This window comes from Euwallacea similis, chromosome 18 (assembly GCF_039881205.1).
Source record: "Euwallacea similis isolate ESF13 chromosome 18, ESF131.1, whole genome shotgun sequence".
Lineage (NCBI taxonomy): Eukaryota > Metazoa > Arthropoda > Insecta > Coleoptera > Curculionidae > Euwallacea > Euwallacea similis.
Genome location: NC_089626.1, coordinates 2,591,445 through 2,616,963, shown reverse-complemented (window position 1 = coordinate 2,616,963; position 25,519 = coordinate 2,591,445). Strand labels below are relative to the sequence as shown.

General features: G+C 39.3%; 6 protein-coding genes and 1 long non-coding RNA gene across 12 annotated transcripts; 4 read left to right on the top strand and 3 right to left on the bottom strand.

The window, feature by feature from the left end:
• The first annotated feature begins 145 nt into the window (after positions 1 to 145).
• LOC136414796 (uncharacterized) lies at positions 146 to 771 on the top strand. Its single transcript, XM_066398990.1, has 3 exons — positions 146 to 279; positions 333 to 497; positions 553 to 771. The coding sequence occupies exons 1-3, from the start codon at positions 183 to 185 to the stop codon at positions 762 to 764; spliced, it is 474 nt and encodes a 157-aa protein (XP_066255087.1). The 5' UTR covers positions 146 to 182; the 3' UTR covers positions 765 to 771.
• A 353-nt stretch (positions 772 to 1,124) lies between these two features.
• On the top strand, positions 1,125 to 3,365 carry Atg4a (Autophagy-related 4a). The gene is made up of 8 exons (XM_066398998.1): positions 1,125 to 1,478; positions 1,559 to 1,726; positions 1,779 to 1,956; positions 2,014 to 2,093; positions 2,152 to 2,279; positions 2,332 to 2,565; positions 2,614 to 2,749; positions 2,809 to 3,365. The coding sequence occupies exons 1-8, from the start codon at positions 1,346 to 1,348 to the stop codon at positions 2,865 to 2,867; spliced, it is 1,116 nt and encodes a 371-aa protein (XP_066255095.1). The 5' UTR covers positions 1,125 to 1,345; the 3' UTR covers positions 2,868 to 3,365.
• A 218-nt stretch (positions 3,366 to 3,583) lies between these two features.
• LOC136414798 (protein phosphatase 1L) lies at positions 3,584 to 6,432 on the bottom strand. Of its 3 annotated transcripts, none has more exons than XM_066398997.1 (2): positions 6,253 to 6,432; positions 3,584 to 4,855 (listed from the first exon to the last, which is right to left on the bottom strand). In XM_066398997.1, exons 1-2 carry the CDS (start codon positions 6,272 to 6,274, stop codon positions 3,675 to 3,677), a joined length of 1,203 nt encoding a protein of 400 aa, XP_066255094.1. In that variant the 5' UTR covers positions 6,275 to 6,432; the 3' UTR covers positions 3,584 to 3,674. The 3 variants fall into 3 exon arrangements, with proteins under 3 accessions (XP_066255094.1, XP_066255093.1, XP_066255092.1); XM_066398996.1 differs by lacking the exon at positions 6,253 to 6,432 and adding an exon at positions 5,240 to 5,701 and having other exon boundaries at positions 3,584 to 5,180; XM_066398995.1 differs by lacking the exon at positions 6,253 to 6,432 and adding an exon at positions 5,247 to 5,701 and having other exon boundaries at positions 3,584 to 5,180.
• On the top strand, positions 5,913 to 16,026 carry Ziz (dedicator of cytokinesis protein Ziz). 4 transcript variants are annotated; one of them, XM_066398992.1, is made up of 19 exons: positions 5,914 to 6,177; positions 7,066 to 7,182; positions 7,511 to 7,808; positions 7,863 to 8,029; positions 8,078 to 8,249; positions 8,304 to 9,030; positions 9,140 to 9,330; positions 9,384 to 9,637; positions 9,693 to 10,022; positions 10,074 to 10,640; positions 10,697 to 10,843; positions 10,900 to 11,545; positions 11,600 to 12,112; positions 12,323 to 12,589; positions 12,639 to 12,920; positions 12,981 to 13,189; positions 13,285 to 14,047; positions 14,288 to 14,579; positions 14,630 to 16,026. In XM_066398992.1, the coding sequence occupies exons 1-19, from the start codon at positions 6,079 to 6,081 to the stop codon at positions 14,862 to 14,864; spliced, it is 6,276 nt and encodes a 2,091-aa protein (XP_066255089.1). In that variant the 5' UTR covers positions 5,914 to 6,078; the 3' UTR covers positions 14,865 to 16,026. The 4 variants fall into 4 exon arrangements, with proteins under 4 accessions (XP_066255088.1, XP_066255089.1, XP_066255091.1 ...); XM_066398991.1 differs by having other exon boundaries at positions 5,913 to 6,177; positions 8,078 to 9,030; XM_066398994.1 differs by lacking the exon at positions 5,914 to 6,177 and adding an exon at positions 6,577 to 6,717 and having other exon boundaries at positions 8,078 to 9,030.
• A 1,824-nt stretch (positions 16,027 to 17,850) lies between these two features.
• On the top strand, positions 17,851 to 23,522 carry slf (C-type lectin domain-containing protein slf). Its single transcript, XM_066399362.1, is given in 6 exon segments — positions 17,851 to 17,892; positions 17,895 to 17,918; positions 20,330 to 20,456; positions 21,975 to 22,154; positions 22,933 to 23,157; positions 23,211 to 23,522. Coding segments are annotated over 6 exon segments (741 nt in total). The 5' UTR covers positions 17,851 to 17,865; the 3' UTR covers positions 23,369 to 23,522.
• LOC136415008 (uncharacterized) lies at positions 20,358 to 20,977 on the bottom strand. The gene is made up of 2 exons (XR_010752575.1): positions 20,557 to 20,977; positions 20,358 to 20,498 (listed from the first exon to the last, which is right to left on the bottom strand). It is a non-coding gene; the product is annotated as an uncharacterized lncRNA (long non-coding RNA).
• Positions 23,523 to 23,569: 47 nt separating the features above from the next.
• CycY (cyclin Y) lies at positions 23,570 to 25,380 on the bottom strand. The gene is made up of 2 exons (XM_066399361.1): positions 24,335 to 25,380; positions 23,570 to 24,238 (listed from the first exon to the last, which is right to left on the bottom strand). The coding sequence occupies exons 1-2, from the start codon at positions 24,960 to 24,962 to the stop codon at positions 23,850 to 23,852; spliced, it is 1,017 nt and encodes a 338-aa protein (XP_066255458.1). The 5' UTR covers positions 24,963 to 25,380; the 3' UTR covers positions 23,570 to 23,849.
• Positions 25,381 to 25,519: the final 139 nt, after the last annotated feature.

The window sequence follows — 25,519 nt, the reverse complement described above, 5'->3', positions numbered from 1 at the left end:
AATAGAAAGAATCAACGTTGCAATGATGACGTCACGCGCAATAGCATCAATCACGTTTGGTTTGCAGACGTCAGTGCCATGACAGTCAGTCAAATTCTTGAAGAGAAATGTCAGTTTTCAACAGCGGTCGATTGCGTTTAAAAAATTTAAAGCAGAAAAGGAAATTGACACGAGTAGCGAGCATGAGCAGTACAGATAAACCAACTCAACGTAACGCGGACCAGGACGAATCCTTTATACATGACGTCTTTTGCTGCATTTTATACATAACTCACAAATGTAAGTTGCTGTTTGCTATAGGAACTGAGAGGTGATTTTCCCATTTTATTCAGCCCCTTTGATGCAAGAACTTTTCTCCAAGTGGCTGGCCTTAAATTCCAGGGAGATGGCTTTGCTCAACTATATATCCTTTCACATTCACGACAGAAGCGACATGTGCATTTACTCAGGAATTATTAAGGGGATAAATTTCTGGAATACCATTCAGGATACTGAAGGTACCATGTGCGGCCCACGAGACGTGATTGCCATTGCAGGAGTGACTCTTTGCAGGTGCCTGTGGCTATCACAATCACCTTGTGGAGTTTGAGTTCGACAAGGAGCAAGAGAAGCAGATATTCAAAGTGATCATGGACACCAGCGAGATTATATCCACTATTGTCAAGAAAGCTGAAGTGTGTAAACAGATACGCAAAGCCGAAGTAACGAGTTTCAGTAAGACGCTCATGTTTCTGCAAATGCGTAACCAAGGAGGTGACGCCTAAATTATTCAAATATTTCGTATTTTATTTGAAATTTGTCAGAAGCTCTTCAATTCTTGTGGATAAAATTGTAAATTTATAAACGTTAAAAGTTCGCAACAGATCGTGTATTGTTTACATTGTCGTCACGCTATTTCAAAGTTGAAATTTCTGAAGAGCCCTGATCAAATGGCACTGACAGTTAAAACAAATGCTAAAGTCGCAACCCCATGAGTGCGACGTCCGACGATGCGACGGTCCGAAATTGTTGCAATTTCTCCAAATAAACTCATAATTATCTATAAATTAATGAAAATAAAACTGATATTAAGTAATAGTCTACTTTAAAAACGCACGAGGCGAGGCAAAAGCCAAAATTACGTTAAACTTTATGCAGCGTGCCATCACATCGGACGCATGAAACTTCCGCTTCACGATCGTATCTGCGGATAATCACACTTATCAGCTGATCTTTGATTACCTTCTCAAATAATTCCAGTTTTTGTCAGTCTTTTTCCCTGTTCAAATTCAAATTTTAAGCCAGTTCACTGCAGCCAAAGATGATTATGTAGTTCAAATCTTCTGCTCCATATTGTCGTATTGAAATGTGCAACGCAACAAGAGATATAATGGACTGCATGTTTGAAGCTGTGCTGGATGCCTCGCAAGACCCAGATGATATCCCCCAAACCACTGAGCCTCTGTGGTTGATGGGCAAGAAATACAATACAACTGAAGGTCGGTTTATAGTATTTTCATTGTTTTATTGCTGACAGTCTTTGCAGACCTTGAAGTCAGTAATTGACTACACTTTTTAGAGCTCAACACAATCCGACAAGATATTGTTTCCAAACTTTGGTTTACCTACAGAAGAGATTTTGTTCCTATTGGGGGTAGCGATGGAAGAACATCTGATAAGGGCTGGGGCTGCATGTTGAGGTGCGGTCAAATGGTTTTAGGGCAGGCCTTAGTTAACCTACATTTAGGTTGGTAATGAAGCCCTTACCCATTCATCTTAGTATTGTCATGAATATTTAGGCAGGGATTGGCTGTGGGCTCCCAATGTTAGAGACTCAATTTATCTTAACATCATTAAAAAGTTTGAGGATAGCAGAAAAGCTCCATTTTCCATCCATCAGATTGCTAGCATGGGGGTGTCTGAGGGCAAAGAAATTGGGCAGTGGTTTGGACCTAATACTGTAGCCCAAGTACTAAAGTAAGTTTGGCTCTAATAGCATTTCTAGTTGTAAGTGGGAATGTTTGTCCATTATAGGAAATTGGCAAAGTTTGATGAGGGCAATCCCATTGCAATTCATGTAGCTTTAGATAATGTTGTTATTATAAGTGAAATTAGTAAGTCAAACACAATTTTATCATGTTAAAAAGACATCAATATTAACTTCTATTTTAGAGGAACTTTGTTTAAATCCTTCCCCAACAGATTTTTCTAATAAAACAGCTTGGAAACCTCTGTTACTAATCGTCCCCTTGCGGTTAGGTTTATCTGAAATGAACAGCATTTATGTAGATGGGTTTAAGGTATTATTACATCCTCAAAGTCCATCACACAATAACTCAAGTTTTTGCCTAGAAATGCCTTCATTTCAAGCAAAGTTTAGGAGTGATAGGCGGCAGGCCAAACTCAGCCCTCTACTTTATTGGCTATGTAGGCAATGAGGTTCTGTATCTTGATCCCCACACCACACAGAAAGCAGGCTCAGTGGGCAATAAAGACACAATTGAAGAGAAGGAAATTGACTCAAGTTATCACTGTAGATACGCTTCTCGAATGAATATTTTAAACATGGATCCATCAGTGGCTGTGGTATGATTTTCATCGTTAAAAATGTCTTATTGTGAGGAATTTTTTAAGTGTTTCTTCTGCAAAACCGAGAGTGACTTCAACGATCTTTGCCAGAAAATTAAAGACGAAATTGTGAAATCTCAGAAACAACCTCTATTCGAAATCGTCTATGAGAAACCCAGAGAATATCAAGCTACAAGTGAAGGCATGTTATCTTAAAACAATTAAGGAAATTTTTGTTGATTTTGGTGGTGTTTTTTTCAGATTTAAGCTTGTCAGGCATTAGTGATCACTCTGATAACGAAGAATTTGAAATATTATAGTTGCCCGCATTGGAATAAAGTTGAATATTGTCTGAATCAACATTAAGAGATTAGTAGAACCATTATATGGTCCCGTTTGAGCACTTGGTGGTGTATGAACACTGGAATTGTTTGCTTGTTTGTATTATACAGGATGTTTTTTAACGTGAACTATAGGAAATATTACCTAGCAAATATAGTCAGTATTTATGGACGAGGTTTAAGTAAAGTTTTCTACTGTATTCCTCAGGGTAGAGTAGCAGATATGTTGGTAACACTCTTACAAGTTTTAGTAATGTTAGGTAAGCCTATAACTCATGTTAAAAAAGGCCCTGTAGGGGTAATAAATTGTATAGGGGTTGCTGAAAGTTGTGCATATTAATATGATTATCGAAAGCATTGTATTTGAGGCATTTAAAGCATTGTTTTCTTCTGTAATATATGTAAGTCTTACCCCCAGCGTGTCAATAAAATATATTTATCACTTTTTTAGAAAGAAATACATAATTCTTTAATTAGCATAGCAATTATATGTAAAATATAAGTTTTTTCCAGATGATTTAAATTAAGCTTGACGTTGTGTCGAAACAAATCGTTTAACCAATAAAATTTTAGCCAATCTTGACATTGTGGCGAGTTCGAGATCTTATATGAAATTTATACTGTAAAGCGTTTAGATTGGACAAAAGCTGTGAATACTAAATATATATTAGAATTCAACAAAAAGAGACGAAACCTTACTAATGAAAACATTTAATGTTTTATAAAACAAAACACGTTAAGCTATAGAGATACATTCCCAACAAACACTTTTGCAGCATGAAAAACCTACTTTTCACTACTATTATAAAATCCAAACGAATTGTCTCTAAAATTGATAATAATAACAGAAATATTATCCATGCTACCTCTATAATATGATTGCAATGTTATACTTTTAGCACCAAAGTCAGGTTCGTGTAGCCGCTCCTTAATAAAATTCACGGCGTCTTCGTTCGAGAATATATCCCAAAGACCATCTGAGGCTAATATAATGAATTGAGGCCTATGGTCCTTCAGATCGAAAGTCAAAATATCTGGGTCTGCTATCACTAGTTTTTTGTCTTTAAGGGGATAATCACCTAAAGCCCTTGAAGTTGCTAGGATCCCTGCAACCCTCCAGACTCCATTAAAAGTCACAAATCCTCCAGCCTCTCTGATTCGTTTCTTCTCCCTCATCTGTTGGGGCTTGTGGTCGAATGATAAAGGTATGGCGTTGCCTTTGCTATCACACATGACCCCTCGGGAATCACCCACATTGGCAACTATGAGTTTATTTCTTTCTAACACGGCAATGAGTGCGGTGGTTCCGGCTACATCCATAGACTTTTTGGCCACCTCAACCAGTCTTTCGTCGGCTAACAAAACCTCATCAGTAATCAGTTTTTCATAGTTAATGAGGCCTGTTTTGTCAAAGTATGAAGTAATAGGAACTCGCTTCATGCTTGGGGTTAATTTGAGAGGCCTTGAACCTCGTGTTATCCGGAGTTTGCTTAAAATCTCATTGTCAGTTACTTCTTTAACTTCTTGTAAACATTCATCTGCTGTAGAACTGGTTTTTCTAAAGCTTTTCCTTCTTTCTGCGGCAAATGTTGGCGTCACTGGCTTTTCAGGATCTTTCTTCTCTTCATCCTCATCACAAACATTTTCTTTTTCAATAGGTTTCCCTGCTATTATGTCTTTAATTTGCATTATCTTATGAGATAAATTGTGAATCAACTTTTCTTTGGCATAGTTGGCAGCGAACTCCCCGCCGTGCCCATCAAACACAGCAAACAGGCCGACTCCAGTGTCATTTATATTATTGTTAATGACAAAGCGATCCTCCATTTTGGGCCTCCTCCCCTGAATGGCATAGGCAGCTACAGGTCCCACTTTCATCTGCCAGCTGTACTTCTCAACATCCCTAGCTCCAAACAGAGCTAACTTGTCTGCCTTTGTCCTAGGTCTAATGGTGTACTGGAGCCTCCCTAACAAATTACGACTCCATAGATCGAGGGCATGCATATAGAAAAAAAGAAGAAAAAGCATTGTTCCACAGACAATAATCTCTGGCCTTAATAGATAAGTTCTAAGCATTCTCCACATATGTGCTATATAGGATGTATGAGTGATGTGCGACAATTTCATGGGGACACTCCATGCGAATCGGGATATGAATTTTACATGAGAAATGTAGGTTTGATAGATGATTCGGTCATCTAATTCGTCTTCCATTGTCACTGGTTGGCTACTTGAAATGAGTTTCTACTGGGCGGCATTTAAATGATATGTTTGGTTGCTGCACATCACCTTCTACAAAAATAAAGCCACTGGCTATAAATAGAGGACAAAATTAAAATTGGATTTCTCACAGCTAACCTCTTTTGTAGCAGCAGGATTTAATGAACTCTATAAACTATTTAGCACTACTGTTAAACTAAGTTATTTATAGGAGTTTCTCCCATCATCTTTTGGATGATTTGGGAGCTGGAGAGTTATTGCACACTGATTTAGCAATATTGTTTTGGCCACATAGAGTCAAGGTGAAGGTGCCTGAATGCAAGCCCAAGTCCCTCATCTATTCTTGGCAAAGTGGGGCCCCATAAATTAGATCCTTTTGGCAGTCGGTTTCTGAATAGTAAAGTGACTGTCACGTGAGCAGCCAATGAGTTTTAAGTGTCCGGTGCATGTGAGTTTAAAAACAAAGTTTTTAAGTGCGGTGAAAGGGGGAAACTTATTATTTTGGCCGTTTTCCAGTAATGAAAAATTGAGGAGAATCCTAAAAAATTGTATAAATTGAAAAGTATGTCAATGTCATTGTCATTGCATTGTCAAGCTAATCCAAAAAAGGCGCGAAAATTGTATTTCCCCTCATACTTCGTAACAGACGTTTTAATCGACATGAAATCACAAACCTTCTTCTTAAATTATTATTCAATAATCTTCGTTTTTCAGCAATATCATGTTGTTTACATTATCTACATGAAACCCCAAGTCAGGGTACTGCACAATCTTATATCAATGACATTCTTCCATTGTTTTGCTGTCACCCTTGACGCGTGTATGTTAGATCCGAAAATAAAAAAATATTTTGGAAAGAAATCCAAAAACTCACGAAAATACTCATAAAAAATCGAAATGGGCGTTGCAATTTCCAGTAAATATGCGACTGAATTAAATTGTTGTCCATGCTGGGGTTAAGGCTCGAATCATGAGTGAGAGGAAATTTGCCAGAGGCCTAGGAAAACCGGGAACCGCAGCTCAGTTAAGGGAAACAATCTCTCAAGTAGTTAGGGAAAATACTGTAAATGTAAGTTTGGATTGAGGAAAACTGATGTTTTTCAAGTTAATACTCGGCAAGCCACTACAACCGCAAAATACGTACATTTAAAACTGATGCAGGCCATCTATAAGCACAGTTTTGTTTTGATTGAGTAATGCGAATGCTGCTTCTATTTTAATTCCCAAATTCTTTATTATTAGATACCAAAATAGCCGTTTAAGGCACTTGCCAATTTGTTTATTAATATCCACATAATTGCTTCAATTAATCAACTTATTATTTACCCACAGCCAAAACCATAACTCACTGTTTTTCAAACCAGAACTGAATACTTATCTCCTTCAGCCTACTTTCATATCCCTCATGTGTCTTCTTTTTATTGCCCACTGACAAGAATTTCAATTAGAAGCAATTGAAGTCACTCATTACAATTACATGTATAGAAAGCCTAATAAAATACTTGAGTGACACAGAAAGCAAACTGTCAGGAAATGGTTTATCAGTATCTTGAATGTGGATGTTTGGGTGCGATTTTTGCTTATCTGCTAATCAATGGGAAAGGCTCAGGCAAGCATTACATACAGCACAATACAATCACAGTTATATTTTAGTAATACCCACATGTTGTGAGTCATTTGTGTACCTGTATAAGTCATTTATAGTTAATGTATTTGGTGATGTGTTAAATGGGTCTTAAGTCCTAAATAGTTTAAGTCATATAAACTTACATGTAATATTCTTAGCCATGGATTTTTTTAGAGGTTTTTTCTTCAGTCAGGTAATGGAGCCTCCAAGCTTTATAATAATAATAATGTTCAGTTATTGCCTGCTTTGATAGAGCCCATAATACTAGAATTAATGGCTTTAGACATGCCTAATGAATTTCGTTGTTGTTAAGTTAAGTGTTCCTTGCAGAGCAAACCAAACCTCGTAGATCCACTAGATTTTGAACAGTTTTTAATAAAGCATAAAACAGTCTTACAAAATGACCCGCAAAGGGAGCTTCTGCTGTACCCTGCTGATGACATTTCGGTAAGTTGATCCACGTTAAGTAAATAAGATTTATAACTCTAAGAACTGAAGCACATTTTATAAATAGAGGTGGAGAAATAATGGAAAATGTGCTTGCATTAGGGAGAAGAAACCTACATCTTTATTACTCAGTGATCTCACAAATAGCCGTTCTCAAACAATTACTTGAATATTGGAGAATTCTGAATGTACCACATAATTGATTTAAAGATATATCCCTATATCTCTCCCTATTTGCTTACAAGGTATCACTTGAATGTATAAATTTGAATACTGGGTGAACAGTCAATTTAAGTTCTTAAGATTACTATACATAAACCCCTTTCAGCAAGTGGTTTTACCCCGACGTTCCCGAACGCTCTCCCCAACCTTGCCCTCAGAGACAGAAGTAGAACATTGCAACCTTTTCACCAAACAATGCATCAAGAGTTACTCGTCCAACTGGCAAGTGGTCCATTTTCGATATGCTCCGTATTCCGGTGGATATGCGGAATTGCCGAAATTACCTAGCGTTACCACTCTGCCTCTTCAATTATACGAAGTGGACATCGACGAGGATGCTGGTGATAAATCTAGATCTGATAACATCACCAAAGAGGGATGGCTCATGAAGGGACCCGAAATTGGTAAGTGATGTTCAGTTAATGTATGCTGTTGTGTAGGTAATGTAGATGATTTAGGATCTGAGAGGGGATTCGTGAATATGGGATCTAAGAGCTTCAAAAGACGCTACTGCTACTTGAGACAGGAAGTGGATGGCACCTACATATTGGAGATGTATAAGGACGAGAAAAAGGGAGAGGCAAAAATGACTATTGTCATGGATTTTTGCACTGATGTCGTTAAGGTTGGTCTCTACAGACAATTTTTGATTTGTCCTTAAACGAAATTTTAGAACGTAAAGCGAGGCAGACATTGCTTCGAACTTCGAATGACTGCAGGACGGAAATCTTACGTTCTAGCCGCGGAAAGCGAGTCTGATTTCAAGGATTGGTTGAGTAAGCTCGTATCTGTGCTTCAGCAGTATAAAATCCAAGAAGAGAAACGAGCAGCCTCCTTGGAGCGCGGTAATAAATCAAACTCTCTTCAAAACTTCCAATGTAAACCTAATTCTGTTGTAGAAAAAAGCACACCGCCTCCATCACCCCAAAGCCAATGCTTTGGTACCTTAAAAGGCTTGGAACAGAGCATGAACCCCCAGTTAATGAAATACGCTCGAGAAACCGACATTAGCATAGCACTTTCTAGGAAAGAATCTCGAGAGAAACTCTTCGCTCTCTTCCCCCCTTTAGCGATGCTTTTAAAGTCGCCAAATTCTAGTCAAGACCAAGTAGAACCATTTAGAGAAATATTTGGTAACAGGGTATTTTTGAAGTGCGAGAATATTAAGCTGAAATTGCAAGTGATCGACGAAAAAGAGAATTTGTGCCAAGTGGAACCATACTACACGACCTTGTGCCTATTCGACTTGAAGAGCGGCAGAAAACTGACTGAGCATTTCCATTTCGACGTAAACAGTGATAGTATTCGCACAACCTTCTCCAGTAGTCAGCAGAACGCTGACACGTCCAAAGTTAAATTAGATATTCTAGACAAAGTCTCATCAGAATGGCTGTTGTATCCCAAGCAGGGACTTCTTAGCATTACAAATCCTCATCCCGATATATTCCTCTTCGTTAGAATAGAGAAAGTTCTTCAAGGCGGCATCAGTCAAAGTTCAGATCCCTATGTGAAAGCCAACAGAGATCCGAGGGTGGGAATTAAGTGTTACAAGAATATTGCCGCCTGTTGCCAAAGACTAGGAAAGTTCCGAATGCCGTTCGCGTGGACTGCCAGACCATTATATAGGTAAGAATCCCTTTAGTTTATGCAATTTCTTAAATTTTGACAACGTTGCTCGTTCTATTGTCAACCTTCTTTAAGCTTTAAAAATAACCTGCATTTATTACTATTTAAGGTTGTACAGCAACGAACTGGACACCATGTCTGACTTCCACGCTATTTACCGCCAGGAAAGTAATAAAATGTCTGACGAGGAAGTTCTAAAAGTCTTGTCGGACTATCGAAAGCCTGACAAATTCAATAAATTTACTGTGATCCCTGGATCTTTAGAAATAAAGATTTCAGCCTTTAGTGACTTACCACCAAGTAAGACCTTTACTATTTTAGAGCTCTTGCCTTTCTATGTGACCAAATTTTAGATTGCCTGACAACATCGTTGGCCCCCGTGAAACCGTTTTCATTACCCACTTTGAATCCACCCACGTTTGAAGTGACCGAGTTTGAAGGTCAATGCGAGAAAGACGTGCATCCATATACAACTTTTCTAAACCATCTTTACGTATACCCTCTAAGCTTAAATTTTGATACACAGAAAGTTTTTACTAGAGCTAGGAACATTGCCTGTGTTGTTGAGCTTCGCGACAGCGATAACGATGAAGCCAAGGGAATCCCCGTAAGATTATGTTTATTTTTGGGGTAAAACTTTCTTAACTTTTTTGTTTCACAAGTGTATTTATGGTCGCCCAGGCCAGCCAGCACTAGTGTCTTCAATGTCTTGCGCTGTTTTGCATCACAACACCGTTCCCACGTGGTACGAAGAAGTGAAAATCCGCCTTCCGACCAATATTTTGTACTCCCACCACTTGCTCTTTACGTTCTACCATATATCCTGTGATATAGCTAAAAAAAGAGACAATGGGATTGAGACTTGTGTGGGCTATGCCTGGCTGCCGCTTCTAAATAAAGGAAAACTCAACGTGGACACCCAGATTATTCCCGTCGCCTCCCACCTTCCGCCCGGCTACTTAGCGGTACAATCATTCGGCCTTGGAAAAGGGGTGAGTATTCTATTGCAGTAAAAACCATAACAAAATCATTGTAAACCTTAGAATGCAGGTCCAGAAATCAACTGGGTAGACGCCCAAAAACCAATCTTCACCGTCAGTTTCAATCTAGTCTCAACTGTAAACACCAAAGACCAACACCTGTTTAACCTGTTTCTGCACGCCGAAAGGCTGCTGGATCCCAAACCAACTGCCATCCCTTCCGAGTCAGAAACGTGCAAAATACTAAAAGCTCTCCACGCGATCCACCTCACAACCCTTATAACTTTCCTTCCTACTTTATTCGACCAGCTATTCACACTGCTGGTGGTGACCACAAGCAGTGAAATCGGCCTTAACGTGATCAGGGTAATGATTAACCTCGTGAACATGCTCTGCGATTCCAACAGAAAAGACGTTCTGAACGCCTATGTCAAATACAATTTTGCGCTGATTGGGAGCAAGAGAAGTGCCACGGTACACGAGGAGATGGGCAAGCACTTGCCCGCTATTTTAGACCCCAACAATCCTGACTTTTTGCTAGTTAACAAGTTCATGCATCATTCGGATTTCTTCTTCGAAATTATGACGAAGAGTATGACACAGCATTTATTAGCTTCGGGGAGAATTAAGGTGAGTGTAGATTAAATATAAGTAATCTCGAATTCCTAAAGAAAACTGGTCATCAGATGCAGAGACATGAACGCTTCCCCACCGACTACCTCAACCAACTAGAAAGCCTTAGCCAAGTGCTCATATCGTACATTCTAAACAAATACAAGGAAACTCCATTGGAGACTAAGGAGCTTAACAAGAACTTGGCGAATTTCTTTAAGGTAAATTTATGTAGTCTCGTCCCATATTCACTGCAAGTGTGTGTTTCTACTTTCAGCGGTGCCTGTCACTAATCGATAGAGGATTTGTGTTTAAACTAATCAAATGGTACATGGATAAATTTAACCCCGGCGATCCCCGAGTGCTGCAAGAGATAAAGTTTGCCTTCCTCGAAATTGTTTGCAACCACGAGCATTATGTAGCGTTTAACCTACCCATTCAACAATCCAGACTGAGCCCCCGTAACAAATCTCCCGATCCCCTGGATGAACTATCCCTCTCGGAGACTTTTTGCAAGCACCACTTCATTGTGGCTCTGCTTTTAGAGGAGGTGAAATTGTCGCTGAATGAAGTGACCTACGTGAGGCGTATAGGGTTGACCACTCTCAGGAATTTAGTGGCGAAGCACGAATTCGATGATAGGTTCCAAAGTAAGGGCCAAATGGGACGAGTTGCGATGATTTACTTGCCGTGGCTTGGCATTGCCATTGAGAACATTAATCGGATAAGTTTGGAGGAGCAGGGAGATGAGGGAGCCGGGGATAGTCTAGTAAACCGAATGTCCTCCAGTAGTTCTTATTTGTTTGGAAAAAGCTCCGCCAGTGAATGTACGCCCAAGAGTCACCGCTTTACTCTGCACTTGGACAAAGATAGTCCGATGCACATCAGGAATTCTGCGTTTTTCGACGCTATTGCCGGTCAATGTATGGCCATAACATCCTCATTTTACCCAAAATAAAAACGGAATTTTCTTTCAGCTTTAGTGAATGGACAATCCTTAAGTATCGACTCAGATATTTCCGTTTTATCGGGAGATGATAAATCCACCCTATCCCAAGATACTACCATAATCAGAGAGGATTCCTTGAAAAATGGAGGTGGTGATCACCATCCCAAATCCCATGAACGCAGTACCTCCAGTCATTTGCCCCGTTATGACAAGCTGCATTTCCACGAAATCAAAGACATGCTCTTAGTTTACTTATTCGTTTTGAAGCACGCGAACGAGGAGCATTTAGTGATGTGGTGGCAATCATATCCGGAATCCGACGTGGTGAATTTCTTCAGTATGTTGGAGTTCGCTCTGCATTGTTTCAAATATGAAGGATTGAGAAACGTGAATGTCATCAAGACTCCTGATACAGAAAATGTGAAGTCGAGGTCCAAAAAGGCTCATACGCTGCCGGCCAGGATTAACCCCTCTGAAATTAACCACGAGGGCACCGGGACGCTTGTGATACACACCAACAGGGAAAATCTTATTGAGAATGGTGAGGAAAGCAATTGTTCTTGATAGTATGGCGGATGAGGTTTTTTTTTCATTCTTAAATGAAATTAAAAGCTGCATTTTTTCCTGAAAATTTTTGAACACTTCTTGGAATGATGAATGTAATTTAACATTGAAATTATACCATTTTTGCTTTCTAAAGTATAAACTAGTAGTGCCTAAACTGAAAAATTCGTATTTTCTCGCTATACAGAAAACGAAGTACACAAAAAGCAACAAGCCACCTTAGAGCAGCACTTGGCTTCAGAAGTGGGCTTAATCACTCTGGATTGCATCGGACTATATTCCATGCATTTCAAGAAAAAGCTCATCGCCACTGGAAGCGACAGCGAAATAATGAAGAAAATCTTCGACGTCTTCTTGACCATGATTCAAATAGGGCAAAGTGAAAGTCTGTTTAAACACCTATTTGCCGCATTGAGGGCCTTTATTAACAACTACTCCAACGTTTTCTTCCAAGGTGATTTTCCTTATTTCTGTAATTACAACAATTATAATAAACCTTTCAGGAAATGCTTCATTGTGTGGAAAATTGTGTTATGAGCTCCTGAAGTGTAGCAACAGTCGCGTCTCGTCGATCCGACAGGAATCCTGTGCTCTTCTATATTTGCTGATGCGAAGCAACTTCGAGTTTACCAACAGGAAAGGCTTGACGCGAGTACATTTACAAGTCATCATTTCCGTATCTCAAATGTTGGGCAACGTCATCGGGCTGAACAATGCGAGGTTTCAGGAAAGCCTATCGCTTATCAACAGTTACGCCTCAAGTGATAAAGCCATGAAGGGAACAGGTAGGCGTTGGTGATGGTTCCTGCTTTGACTTTTTTATTGAGAATTTTTGTTGAACGCAGGTTTTCCTACTGAAGTGAAGGATCTGACGAAACGGATTCGTACAGTGTTGATGGCAACAGTGCAGATGAGGGAACACCATCAAGACCCGGAGATGTTGGTCGATTTGCAGCACAGTTTGGCCAATTCGTATGCATCCACTCCCGAGTTGAGGCATACATGGCTGGAAACTATGACCAGGCATCATGCTAGGGATGGTAATTATTCGGAGGTAATTCATTTTTTATCTGGACCAGTCTTTGTCTAAATGAATACAACTGGGACGAACAATGGATATAAACTTAAAAATTATTGTGCAATTTTCAGGCTGCATGTTGTCAGTTGCATATCGCCGCCCTAATGGCCGAATACCTAAAATTGAAAAAAGTGCAAAGTTGGGGTGCAGAGGCGTTCGCTAAAATATCTTCCAACATCCCCAAAGATGAGAAAGGCTTAAAACTAGATAGCGGGGTTCAGGATATTCAGTACACGGAATTCACCTTGCTGGAGCAATTAGAGAGCTGCGCAGAGTACATTGATAAAGCTGAACGTTACGAAATCATGGGTGAACTCTTTAAGTTGGTAATTCCATTATATGAGAAAAAGCGCAATTACGAGCAACTCAAAAAGAGCTACCAGAGCTTAGCCCAGAATTACGACAAAGTAATTGAGGTGAGTCGATCAGGAAAGAGGCTTTTGGGACGGTATTACCGCGTGGGATTCTACGGTAGCGCCTACTTTGAGGAGGAAAGTGGCAAGGAGTACGTTTACAAAGAACCAAAAGTGACTTCTTTGAGTGAAATATCAGAGAGGCTAGAGCGGCAATATTTGGAGAAATTTGGCCAGGATACGGTAAAAATGATTCAAGACTCCACACCGGTGGTACAGAGCGAACTAGACCCTAAATTGGCGTATATTCAAGTCACTCATTTAACTCCACATTTTGAAAAAGGCGAACTGGAAGACCGGCAAACGGAGTTCGAGCAAAACCATGATGTACGCACTTTTATGTATGAGACACCCTTTACTAAGGACGGAAAAGCGAGGGGAAATCCTGAAGAACAATGGAAGAGAAGGACTGTACTGAAGAGTAAGTTTAGGAACTAATGAAATAGAGTCTATAGTGGGCTTGTACAGCACTATTGACGTCTTGCTCTTTCGCTATGGCCAAAAAAGTGCCTTCGCCATTATTAAGAAAATTACCTTCGCTATTTTTACATATAATAATATAAAAAGCCTTTTCTTGACTATGGCGAAAGAACGACATGAATTAGATGTTTCTTTGTTTTGATTTCCTATCCATTACACGTGAATTCTTATTTACGTTTAGCAAGCTACGCATTTCCGTACGTGAAAAAGAAAATCCCCGTGGAGTCGCGAAGAATTATCGAATTAAAGCCAATAGAGGTGGCCATAGATGAGATGCAAGCCCGAGTGGCCGAATTGGAAGACGTGGTGTTTTCGCAGCCTACCGATGCCAAGAAGTTACAATTGAGGCTGCAGGGTAGCGTGTGCGTACAAGTCAATGCGGGACCTTTGGCTTACGCCACCGTCTTCCTCGATCCCTCTTTGAGTAATATGTATCCTGACGATAAAGTCGAAGAACTAAAAGATATATATAGGTAAATTTGAGTTATTCTGTGTGGGAAATAATAACAAGAACTATTTCCAGAGAATTTTTGAAAATCTGCTACTCTGCCTTACAAATCAACGCGAAACTTATAGCCCACGACCAGCAGGAATACCAGGAAGTGTTGAGACAAAATTACAAGAAATTGTGCTTGTCACTGTCGACATTATTTGGGGAGTCTCTGTGGCCACACGACGAAACAGGCAGTTTTAAAAGAAATAGTATGGCTTTATTCAGCCCTGTGACCGGAGCTGCTCAAAACTCCAGCACTGCTTAATCATCCGCCTTTTTGGACAGGATCTACGAGTGTTGTTCTAGTCTTTGTTTCTCAATAAATGTTTCGAATATTTTACCACTATTGCTAAATAAGGAAACATTCCAATTTATTAGTGTGTGTAAACCATAACTTTTGCTCGTCAAAACTGCCTTTACCAGAATTTAAGAACTGTGCTTAAATCAGAAAACCAGTCAATTATACAATTTAGTTTCGTGTCTCATGAGATCCGGGCGGCCAAATTATGCGCGGAAGAAATATAGTGGTCAGTTTTTAATTTCAGACCTTCGTCCTCAAATTTTACATTCAAAACTAAACCAAAATTTGAATATAGAATGAGTGACCATATATGGAGAATTTTCTGAAAAAAGTGGCCATAAACTATTGGTCACATGGTATTATTACACCTATTTTATTAGGAATATTTACGTAGCTAAACATACACTATAGGATATTTAGAATGACTATAATAGGTGAAATATCCGCGAATAATATATTACAATAATTATTGTTGACGTGGCCAGTCGCAGGACAAATGAATACTTACACAAAGGGGCATTAATCCATTGATGGAAATCTTTTGACTCTTGCGTTGAAAATCCTATAATTTGCTCTTTAATATCAATCATTCTCTGTCATTTAGAAAGCGTTTTGTTTGTAAAATTCAGTGTTTATTTGTCTAAAAAACGTTTAGTCATTTTTGCCATTTACACGTTTGTTTTTAATATTTTAACGGTGTTGTTTAATTTATAAGAGCGTATCTTAGAGAAAAGAAAATTGCGTTACTTGTAACTTGTAATTATGCGAAGTTGTGATATTTATTACCTACTTACTGAAATGATTTCATTCGTCTGAACAAAGGCTGAAAGTTTGACTATTTAATTTCAAATAAATCGTACAAATATCTAGAGACTCCACAAGAAATTTCATTTGCAGTGCAAACTATGTTATTACAATAGATTCCATACCTATTCTCAGCAGGATTTTAAGTCCTCATTACCGACGTAGAATAATGCAAATCTTTGTCATCTTTACGTTACCTCTAAAGAAGTTGTAGCCACGAATAATTGTCGTTTACTCAGGAAATTAGTTCATTAAGGTATTTGTTTAGTAGTGTCATGAATTAACTTCCATTATTGCCATTAAAATGACTTATAAACCGCAACATATTGTTTAAATTTTAGGATTAACTACCAGTCATTCCACATCCGCCATTCCTTTCGATACTAAATAGCTCTAATAATACCTAAATAGTAAACGTAATTTTTTCCATTGATCTTCGATTGATGGTAACATGACTATTTTTACTAGAAATTTCAACAGTTCGAAAGCACTAAACAGTTGGCGACAAGACGTCTTACGCAACAAGTCTCCATTCAAACTCGTGACTACCGCTGCGTTCACAATAAGCGACCGTTTTCAGAGTCGAGATGAGCTGGTCCTTGACAGATTTATCCAATAATTTAAACGGTTTTAATGCAAAAACACAAATTACATAGTGGTCAAAGGCATTAAACTTGACCGAGTTTTACTGTAGCCACCTGAGGACGATACCTTATTGAAAGCATGGACATTTACATAATTAGATGTAACTGCTGATGAAGAGACATAATTAGATTACCAATGTGGCATAATCGATGTGTATCGTTTCATGATCCAAAAATGGCCATTACACGGTTTTTCCATCATTATTGTTTGCCGAACGTGGTTGGAATTGGCACCCACATCATCAAGGCCCGATGGAACTGAATTCAAGGTGATATGATTGTTGCTTCTGCCTCGGAGAGAAACAGTAAAACCAGTAATTAAACCAATCGATATTGATGGTTTTATGCTCATGACCTCATCAGCCCAGGAGCGGATGAATTCAAACGCATTGTGTGTTATGCCGCCTATGACCTAATACTTTACCGGTCAGTGCGATCAAGAAAGAGCTTAATTGCGTTTTTTTTGCAAATCGATGAAGTAAATGCCGATGTCCTGTAATTTCAACAATGGGCTAATATTGATATGTGCATGCGCTTAATCAGGAAGTACAGCTATGGCTCGTAGAGTTAAGAGCAAATATTCGGTTTAATATGTACATATTTAACTGTAACGTCAGTATGTTTTACTGGGAAACGTGCATCACAAGGAGACGCAGAAAAAGAGCAGTTATGCAAACAAATGTAGGTAACTAATGTCATGGGTCATGGCTTTAAAATGTATTACTGCAACGGTCGCCATTTTGTCGTGAAACCCAAAATGTTCCATTCGACTTTGATCTCAATCGTCGGAATTGGTAAGCGGATGTAAAGCTGATGCCGATCCTAATTCATCAAAAATGCAGTAACAGCTTTAACCTTCTCGTCATAATTGAATTAACAATATAGCGTAAACTAAGTTGTTGACGGTCATTACGGTCTGCAAACATTATAGAAGTACCTTCGATAAGTAGTAAAAGGAGAGCGTTTGCGTCATCTCGGATGTTCTTTTATTGCAACTCAACATAAAGCCCAATTTACCCGCTGAGCAGGATTAGCTTCAACTATAATGATTGATTAGTAATTGTAATTTGATATTAAAAAATTAGTCGTCGTGACCATTAACGCCCAAAAAGGCTCAGTGCTGCTAGAAACAGCGAAACAATAATTCTTTTTGATATCAATAAGATCGTGGAATGAAGCACGAGGGCGAAAGGTCGACGAAGAATGCCCGATTAACCTTTCTGATGATGGTTCCATTAAATTTAACGTATTGACATTGACTTCGGATTATGATGATTACGAAAGTCGCTCTTTCGAAGCCAAGGCTGAGTAAGAAAATTACTCTAAAAGAAGTAAAAAAATTAAACCTATTTTTTTAACAAATTAGCCTGTTCTAACTCCTTTTCGGAAATATGATATAGATGTGACCTCCACCACAGTGCAACCTACGTTACAATAGCCGAGCAAATCTCGCACGTTGCGGTGTTCCCCCAAAAGACGTACCTACCACGAAAAGGATCTTTCCCAATGGTATAAAGATGACTCTCACTCTCGCTCGAGGATTTTGTGTGTCGTGCTACCATCTAACAAGGTAAGGATTACACCGCGAGTGTGATACTTTTTCAAGTGGGTGTGTTTTTTACTTTCTATATATTTCACATCTTGTTCGTTGTCGGATTTTCAGAGCGGTAAGTTGTCTTGACACATGTAGGTAAATTAAGAATGAATAGCACTAATGAGAGAGACCAGGCCTCGGTCCGTGTAATTACGGTAAACATGCATACGTATATAGTCAGTTGATACTGAAGAAAGGGCGCACCTCGATAAGCAAGTATGACTAGTATAACCCTAAACTGAAACGTGTGTTATGTAACTTCATCATGGATTAAATAACAAAATGTTAATTTTTCCTGCTATTAATGATGCAAACTAAAATAACCAAATGCAAATTTATTAAAAAATATTTGTCATATCTTTATTTTAAAGGCGAATAATTATTTAAATTTTAGTATAATTTGCTGCTCTACCGGTTTTAGATTAATACGCACCAAAGCCGGATTTATCGGGAAGGGTCATTATTTGCCCCAGAATGTAAAAATTTCATGGAATCATTATAAAATAATCCTTCCTGATAATAAGGTGAAGGGAAATTTATTGAAAAATAATTAATCCTATCACGAAATCAATCTGAAATAACTCTTATTGACAGTATGGTGAAAGATCTGCTATAGAAAAGTAGCTAAACACGTTGCCCTTTTTATTAAGGAAGGATTTCTATTGAGACACTGGCCGGAGCTGGAATTGCGAAGCAACATATATGAGTAGTTCTACCCATATGCCCGCTAATAGGTTACTGGAAGCGGCCTGCAGACTGCGGAGGCAGTTTTTCAATTCAAATTTTTTAATAAAAAAATCTAGGTTAGTAGGCCTACATTAGTTAGCAGTAGTTAAGCTAACAACAATTAATACCAGTATTGAAATTCAGACTGTTCTTTTCCCTTCAAATAAATATATTATTATTTAAATTTATTTATGAGCGAATAAAAAATATAAATAGCAAGAAATTCCATTCGTTGAAGGAACTTTTGATTGTGAAGCTCATCAAGTTTGAATAGAAACTCGAATTTTTGTCAGATAGTAAAAAATCAGTGCATGTTCTCCCAAGAAAGTATTGCTATTGATGATGTAAATGTAGCCAATATCGGATCGTTTAGGCCCTGCTCACAGGCAACCCACCATACAGATAGATTTAGACTGAACATTGCCTAGGTTTATCTCGGAGAATTTGCATGATTATAAAGGGATATTAATGATATTGTTAGGAGAAACATGCTTGCAGATCTGTTTCCCCCTATACAGCGAAATTGTCTAGTACGTTAATTACGTCACATTAACACATAAAGCATATGTATGTATTTTCAACAGACAGGTTTTTATCCGTTTATTATCAATTAGGTTCACTTTCTCTGTGGCTGCAAGTGAACGGCAGCTCTGATACTTTCTGACAGACAATATCAAAGGTCCAGGGCGCTAAATGGTAATTTCAGGTGATAAGTGCACGGTGGGCAAATTTCGTGGCTAATGTAGGACATACGGTGACTATAGGAGATGGAGAGACTCAAATTGAGTATTCTTTTAAGATTCCCTTAAGACATTTTGTGGATAAATGAAGCCAATAGCCAAAGCGTAAAATAGTGAAATATAAAAATGTCCTTAACACTATCAGAAGCTGCTTAAAAACTAACTGAGTTACGAGGGTTTATCGAAAATTACCAAAATAAAACTTTACTTTGCCTCTCTCAATCGCCTGTAGCTAGCGAGATTTCCTGTAAAAACATCGTGAGATCACGTCGACAGGTCCTAACACGGATGTCACGTCGACTTGGGTTCCGTGAGACGCAGGTTTCATGAAACCCAAGTCAACGTGGCAACATCGCGTTCCCCCTGTAGGCCGTTGTTTTTTTGTTTTTTTTTTGTTTATGTGTGAGGACAGACACCCTTTTTCAGACGCTCAGCTGACACCCCTTGTCTCGAAAATGGCTCGTTGTGTCTTTTAATCATTAATCGTTTTTTCTAATATTTTTTAACACGTACGTTAATTATTCCTTGATACCAATAAACCTCGGCTATAGCTAGGAGGGTTGCTGGTTACTTTTTGCAGGAAACAGTGTCTCTGAGCCTGCGCACTCAGTTGATTCAGCAGCCATATTGAAAATTCCCGAATTCCGCTAGGGGGTTCGATCTTTGCCCTTATGGGAGGGACACAGACGTTTGGGCCCCACGAAACGGTCTACAACAGTTTGCCCACTCTGTACAAGCCTATGCACACATAAACTACGTTTACCAGGTTGTTGCTATTTGTGCCACATTTGATGCGTGCCCAATTTGAAGTGATCTTTAAAAGAAGCGGAGAGAACAAATTTAATATGCTGCCATTGCCTCATATTCCTAAGCAACCAAGCATGCAATTATGGCGTTGCTGATGTGTTCGTTTAATTGCAGATGAAGGTGGCCTGTTTGGTGCTGTGCGCCGCGTGCTTCGTCGCATTAGCCCGCGCTCAGACTCGGCCTGTGTCCAACAGGCCCGGCAGGTTCCTGTCTCTGCCAAATCCACAGAAATGCGCGAACAGTAAGTACCATCATCATCAAACTTAACCAGGGGCTATTGCACCTTTAAGGATCTCTACGAGTTATTAAATCGCACGTGATATACATTCATATGGCGTCACCTTGAGCCCCTCGGCCTTGTCAGAAGGAAAAATTAACACAACAAAGATGCCTGCGAAGATCCATGTTTTAATAATAATTGCATTTAGACGGATCTCGGATAATTAGCATATTAGGTACCATCGAGACGGAACTAATGAATTACGGTAGTGTGGGCATGGTCTGCATGATGCCGTAAAAGTAGCCGCTTTTAATATGCTAATTACCTGAAAAATATCATAATAACGGGCAGGTTTTATGGGTCCTTGGTGCTTTCATACCGCGACCGCGGTGAGACTGATGGGGTATGCAAAGTAAACAGATGAATGGTGATGAGTATCAAAAGGGAACCAACGGCCAAAGAATTGCTGGCTCGGCGGCAGCTTTCTACATGGTGGTTGCGTAAACCGCAACGATGGTTCTTGAAAAACGACTGCAAAGCAACTTTACTGTACGCGTGGGAAATATATTATTTGGCAATTAACCAATGCACCGAAAGAACGTGTGTCGCATGTGATTAACAAATTATCCTAACAACACGAGTTTGCTATTTGTTACTCAACGGTTATTGCCAAATGATGCGAGCCGACGTGCTATTGCTGAAAAGCTTTACGCGTCATTCGTAACAACAGTGATGTTACTAAGATTACTGAAAAAAAAAAATTTTTAGAATTTAATTACTCCTCATTACAGCTGCATCTACAACCTATTTATTTTCAAAGCAGACACGATCAAAACAATAATAAACGTCATCCACCACGTGGCCAGCCGCTGATTGGTCTACGCCAGCAGGTGACGTATCGTTTTGCAGGGTTGCACTCAGGTTCATTTGCGTTGCTTTTGTGCGTGTACCCACATACACGTTATTAGTTGTTATTTAATGTTGTTTGTGATTTGTCAATATCTGCACATATTCCAACTCTTAATTTATCAAACTATTTTAGCAATAAGCTTACATATCGTGTTTTATAACATTTTAAGAGAGTCTGAGTGCGGTTCTGTCTAATAATTTTGCTGTGACTGGAAGCGTGCATTTGTTTTGATCGTGTCAAAGTTGACAATTAATGAACTTTAGAAATGAGATAATCAAAACTGGAACGGATGCCGCCTTCTCCAGTGTAATCAAAAAATATTCTCTCTTAGCCACAACAAATATACCTCGTGCAGGGAACCGGAAATATCTGTTGTCGCCAGCGGTCGCTGCCGCCTGCAGGATGGTCGTATGTTCAGCGTGATATTGTCTCGCTAAAATAGACGCGTTAAGGCATAGAAAACCGCGTTACAGATTAATGAAAAAGGATATTTCCTAATATTTAAGATGTAAGAGCGGCTCGTAACCGGCGAATCTAGCCCGGTGGCGACAATGCCGAGAACATTCCCTAGTTAGGCACAAACCTGCACTGCGGATCAATATACTATTCAAGTTTGGAATATTTTTCAGGGCCTAAGCAGTTCTTCTTTAGAGGCCACAATTACTTCTTCACCGGCCACGTGCCCCAATTTGCGAACAGGAAGGTGGACTGGCTCGATGGCAGGAATCTCTGCAGAGAGTACTGCATGGACCTCGTGTCCATAGAGACTCAGGAAGAAAATAACATGATTTTCCGGCTGATTCAGCAAAGTGAGTAGGAGCTCCTGGCCCGAAAGCCTTGATTTGAAAGAAGCATAAATTAAGAGTTTTACATACAGGATGTTTCATAATAGTATGGCCAAAATTCAGGGGGTGAATATGTGGATGATTTTAAGAAAAAAAAGTTCGTACGAACGTAGGTCCGTTGTCACTTCCTGTTGGAACTACCGAGTGATCAAAAAAATATTTAGTTATTTCTTAATCAGTCTTTTCCGACATTAAATATTTTTATGACGCAGATTCACTCCCTAAATTTTGGACATACTATTGTGAAACATCCTGTATAGCGCGCATTCATAATTTGCACGCTCGTCAAGGTAACCAATAAGGAACCTGAAATATGTAGATAGCCACTTATGAACGAACTCGCGTTAGTTTAAAATCTTAATGAAAACGTTACACTTAAATAAAACGTTGATTTGCAAGATGCTTCCTTTGAAGTAATGGCAGCTCATCGTGTTCTCGAGATGCAATAACGCAGAGGCCGATTTACATAAATTAAATTCCGCGACCTTCGACTAAGTATTTCAGCATTAATAAATACAGAATGAAGAAACCATCATCAGGAGATTGCAATTTTAATGTCAAAAAATAACAAATAAGAAATGTGATCTATGGGAAGCGGCGATAAAAGTTCTCACGAATCTAGGCCATAAAAACAACAATCTCAAAGCCGCAGAGGTTGTTGCAACATCGTAGCAATTTACTGTTTTCCATGGTTGCGACGTGCATGCACTGCAGCTGCAACCGAATTGATATAACTTTGCAGATGACGTTCCCTACATCTGGACTTCTGGACGTTTGTGCGACTTCAAGGGCTGCGAAAATCGTCAAGATTTGGAGCCCAAGAACATTTTCGGATGGTTCTGGTCTGCCAATAGGGAAAAGATGGCCCCCACCAACCAGGTGCCGCCAGGCTTCGGCTACAACCCTTGGTCTGCTACCGGGCACAAGAAACAAAGGCAGCCCGACAATGCCGAATTCGACATCAATGGTAGAGGCCCCGCTATAGTTTGAAACTTAGCAATTATTCTTTGTGTAATGTAGGCACTTCCGAGTCGTGCCTGGCAGTATTGAACAACGTCTACAACGATGGCATTGCGTGGCATGACGTGGCTTGCTACCACGAGAAGCCGATCGTCTGCGAAGATTCCGACGAGCTGCTTAACTACGTGCGATCCACCAATCCGGGACTTCGCTTGTAGTACAACAGCAGAACCACTCTTTGACGTAAGTCAACTGCCATAGAGTAATACGTTACTGCTGAGTCTGTGCAGCTAGTAAGAGAGTACAATATGTATGTAAAAATGTAATTATTTTAGATTTCCTTTTGATAAAAATATAATATTTTAAACGTAAGTTGATAGGAGATTTATTGCTTTGGTCCACAAAGAAAGGGAACTGTGTACAGGTGTAAAATATATTTTCTAATCAAATAAAGCATCAGTGTAAATATTTACATTCATTAAGTATACAATAGAATGAGATTAAAAAACAGTAAGACTTCTATAAAAAATTACTTTGGTAATACCTACTTAATTTATCAGTGAAGAGCGGAGAAGTTTCGTAAGAATCTGCGGAGCCCTAAGGGAGACAACTCTACTAGGATAAACATAAGGAATCAGCTCCTTATCATCTCCATTAAAACCCGCACAAAAATCACATAAGCTTATGCACGAAACATTACTAAGATAGTATTGCTACACTTCTACGAGCCGCCAGTCCGCCATTCGTAAGATTATCCAAACTAGACCATTTCTTCAGGCCGTTCTTGATCGCTTCGGCCGTGTACTTGTCCTCCATCACCCTGGACATGGCTTCCAGTTTTTGAGCCCTGTCCTTACTTAAGGGCTCGCTCGGGAATGTTAAATCGTTCGCTTCGGCTAATGTGCGTAAATCGAAGTAGTACTTGGCATAGACGCTTGAGGGCACGTTAATGTTAAACTGGAGAAGCTCTAGGAACTGTCTTTCTAGCTCGTTCATGTCTTCCACTGTGATATCTTTGAGGATTTGACAGTAGTCGACGTTCCATACTGCCTGATCATCCCACACTTTAGAGGCTAATAGGATGGCGCCTTGAAAGAGAAAAAATGGAAATTGTGTTTGTTCAGTCTTCCAATTAACGGTTTTTTCTATTGAGATCTCAAAGTAATAAAAAACAGAGCACTTACCTAAAACTATTCGTTTCCAATTGGAGGGCTGAATATCCAACTCTGCATAAGTCAACAGTCTTTCTAAATACACTAAAGTGATAATGGCACATTCAGCAGTCAGCTGGGCAGCATTAAATAAAGTCCTCACAAATTTATAAATCTGCCTATGTTCGGGGTTGTGTCTGTCATAATCCTCGCTTACCCCATCCCTGGTCAAGGGATAGAGCTTCTCATCAAATATGTCAATATCCCTTTGCGATGTGCGATTCTTTATATGATAGTAAATAGCTAGAGCAACACACTTTACTGTATTCTTTAAATTAGGCTGAGAGACTGTACTATCATCTAAATAAATGGTGGAACAGGAACTGCTCTTTTTAAGTGGCCGTAGATCAGCTATTTGGTGCTGGCTTCGCCTGCGAATCATTCCATTTTCAATAGCAGTTTTTGACCTCTCAATGAATATGGTTTTTGCCATGGGATCTTGTGAGGGATCTGCCTCTCCATCATCCCCTTCCCGTTCACTTATGTGCTGTAGATTTGGACCGCTAATCTCTCCCTCTTGCAGGGTATCCTGGATTGGTATAATAACCCTATGGCTCGTTTGTGGACTAGAATATGAGCAGCAACTAGTCTTGTTGCCCATGTTTCTTCTTTAATTGACTTCAACAGGTTTAGCAATGAGGTAATCGAGAATCTGCATTTCTTAAACAACAACTGCCTGCAACTACAGCCATAGCTCACCGATGGATGTTTGGATATAGATTCATTATCTTATCTAGGAATATATCACAAATAATTGAGATATTGAAGATTACTGCAAAAACACCGCACGCCCACTTGAATTTCACACTGGAGTCGCTCATTAAGCACCACAATCCTGAGATAATCACTATACTTTTTTACATGCCTATAAGGGAGTGTGATTGGGGTTGTTTGAGAGAGGAATTAAGTTACTTTTATTGCTTTATAAAGTAGGAAATACATTTTTTCTGGGGAAGAAACTAGAAAAATTCCGGGGATGGCACAGAAGTTGCTTTCTAAATTTCTCTGTCACTGTCATTGGAATGTCACGCAGTGAAAGGTCAGTTCCAGTTCGGATTACCCTGAGTGGGCTGCATGAACAATATTCAGGGTTCAACACAGAGCATGTCGTCTCTATTTACCCATGGCAATGAACGAAACACAAGAGAGATGCAGGAT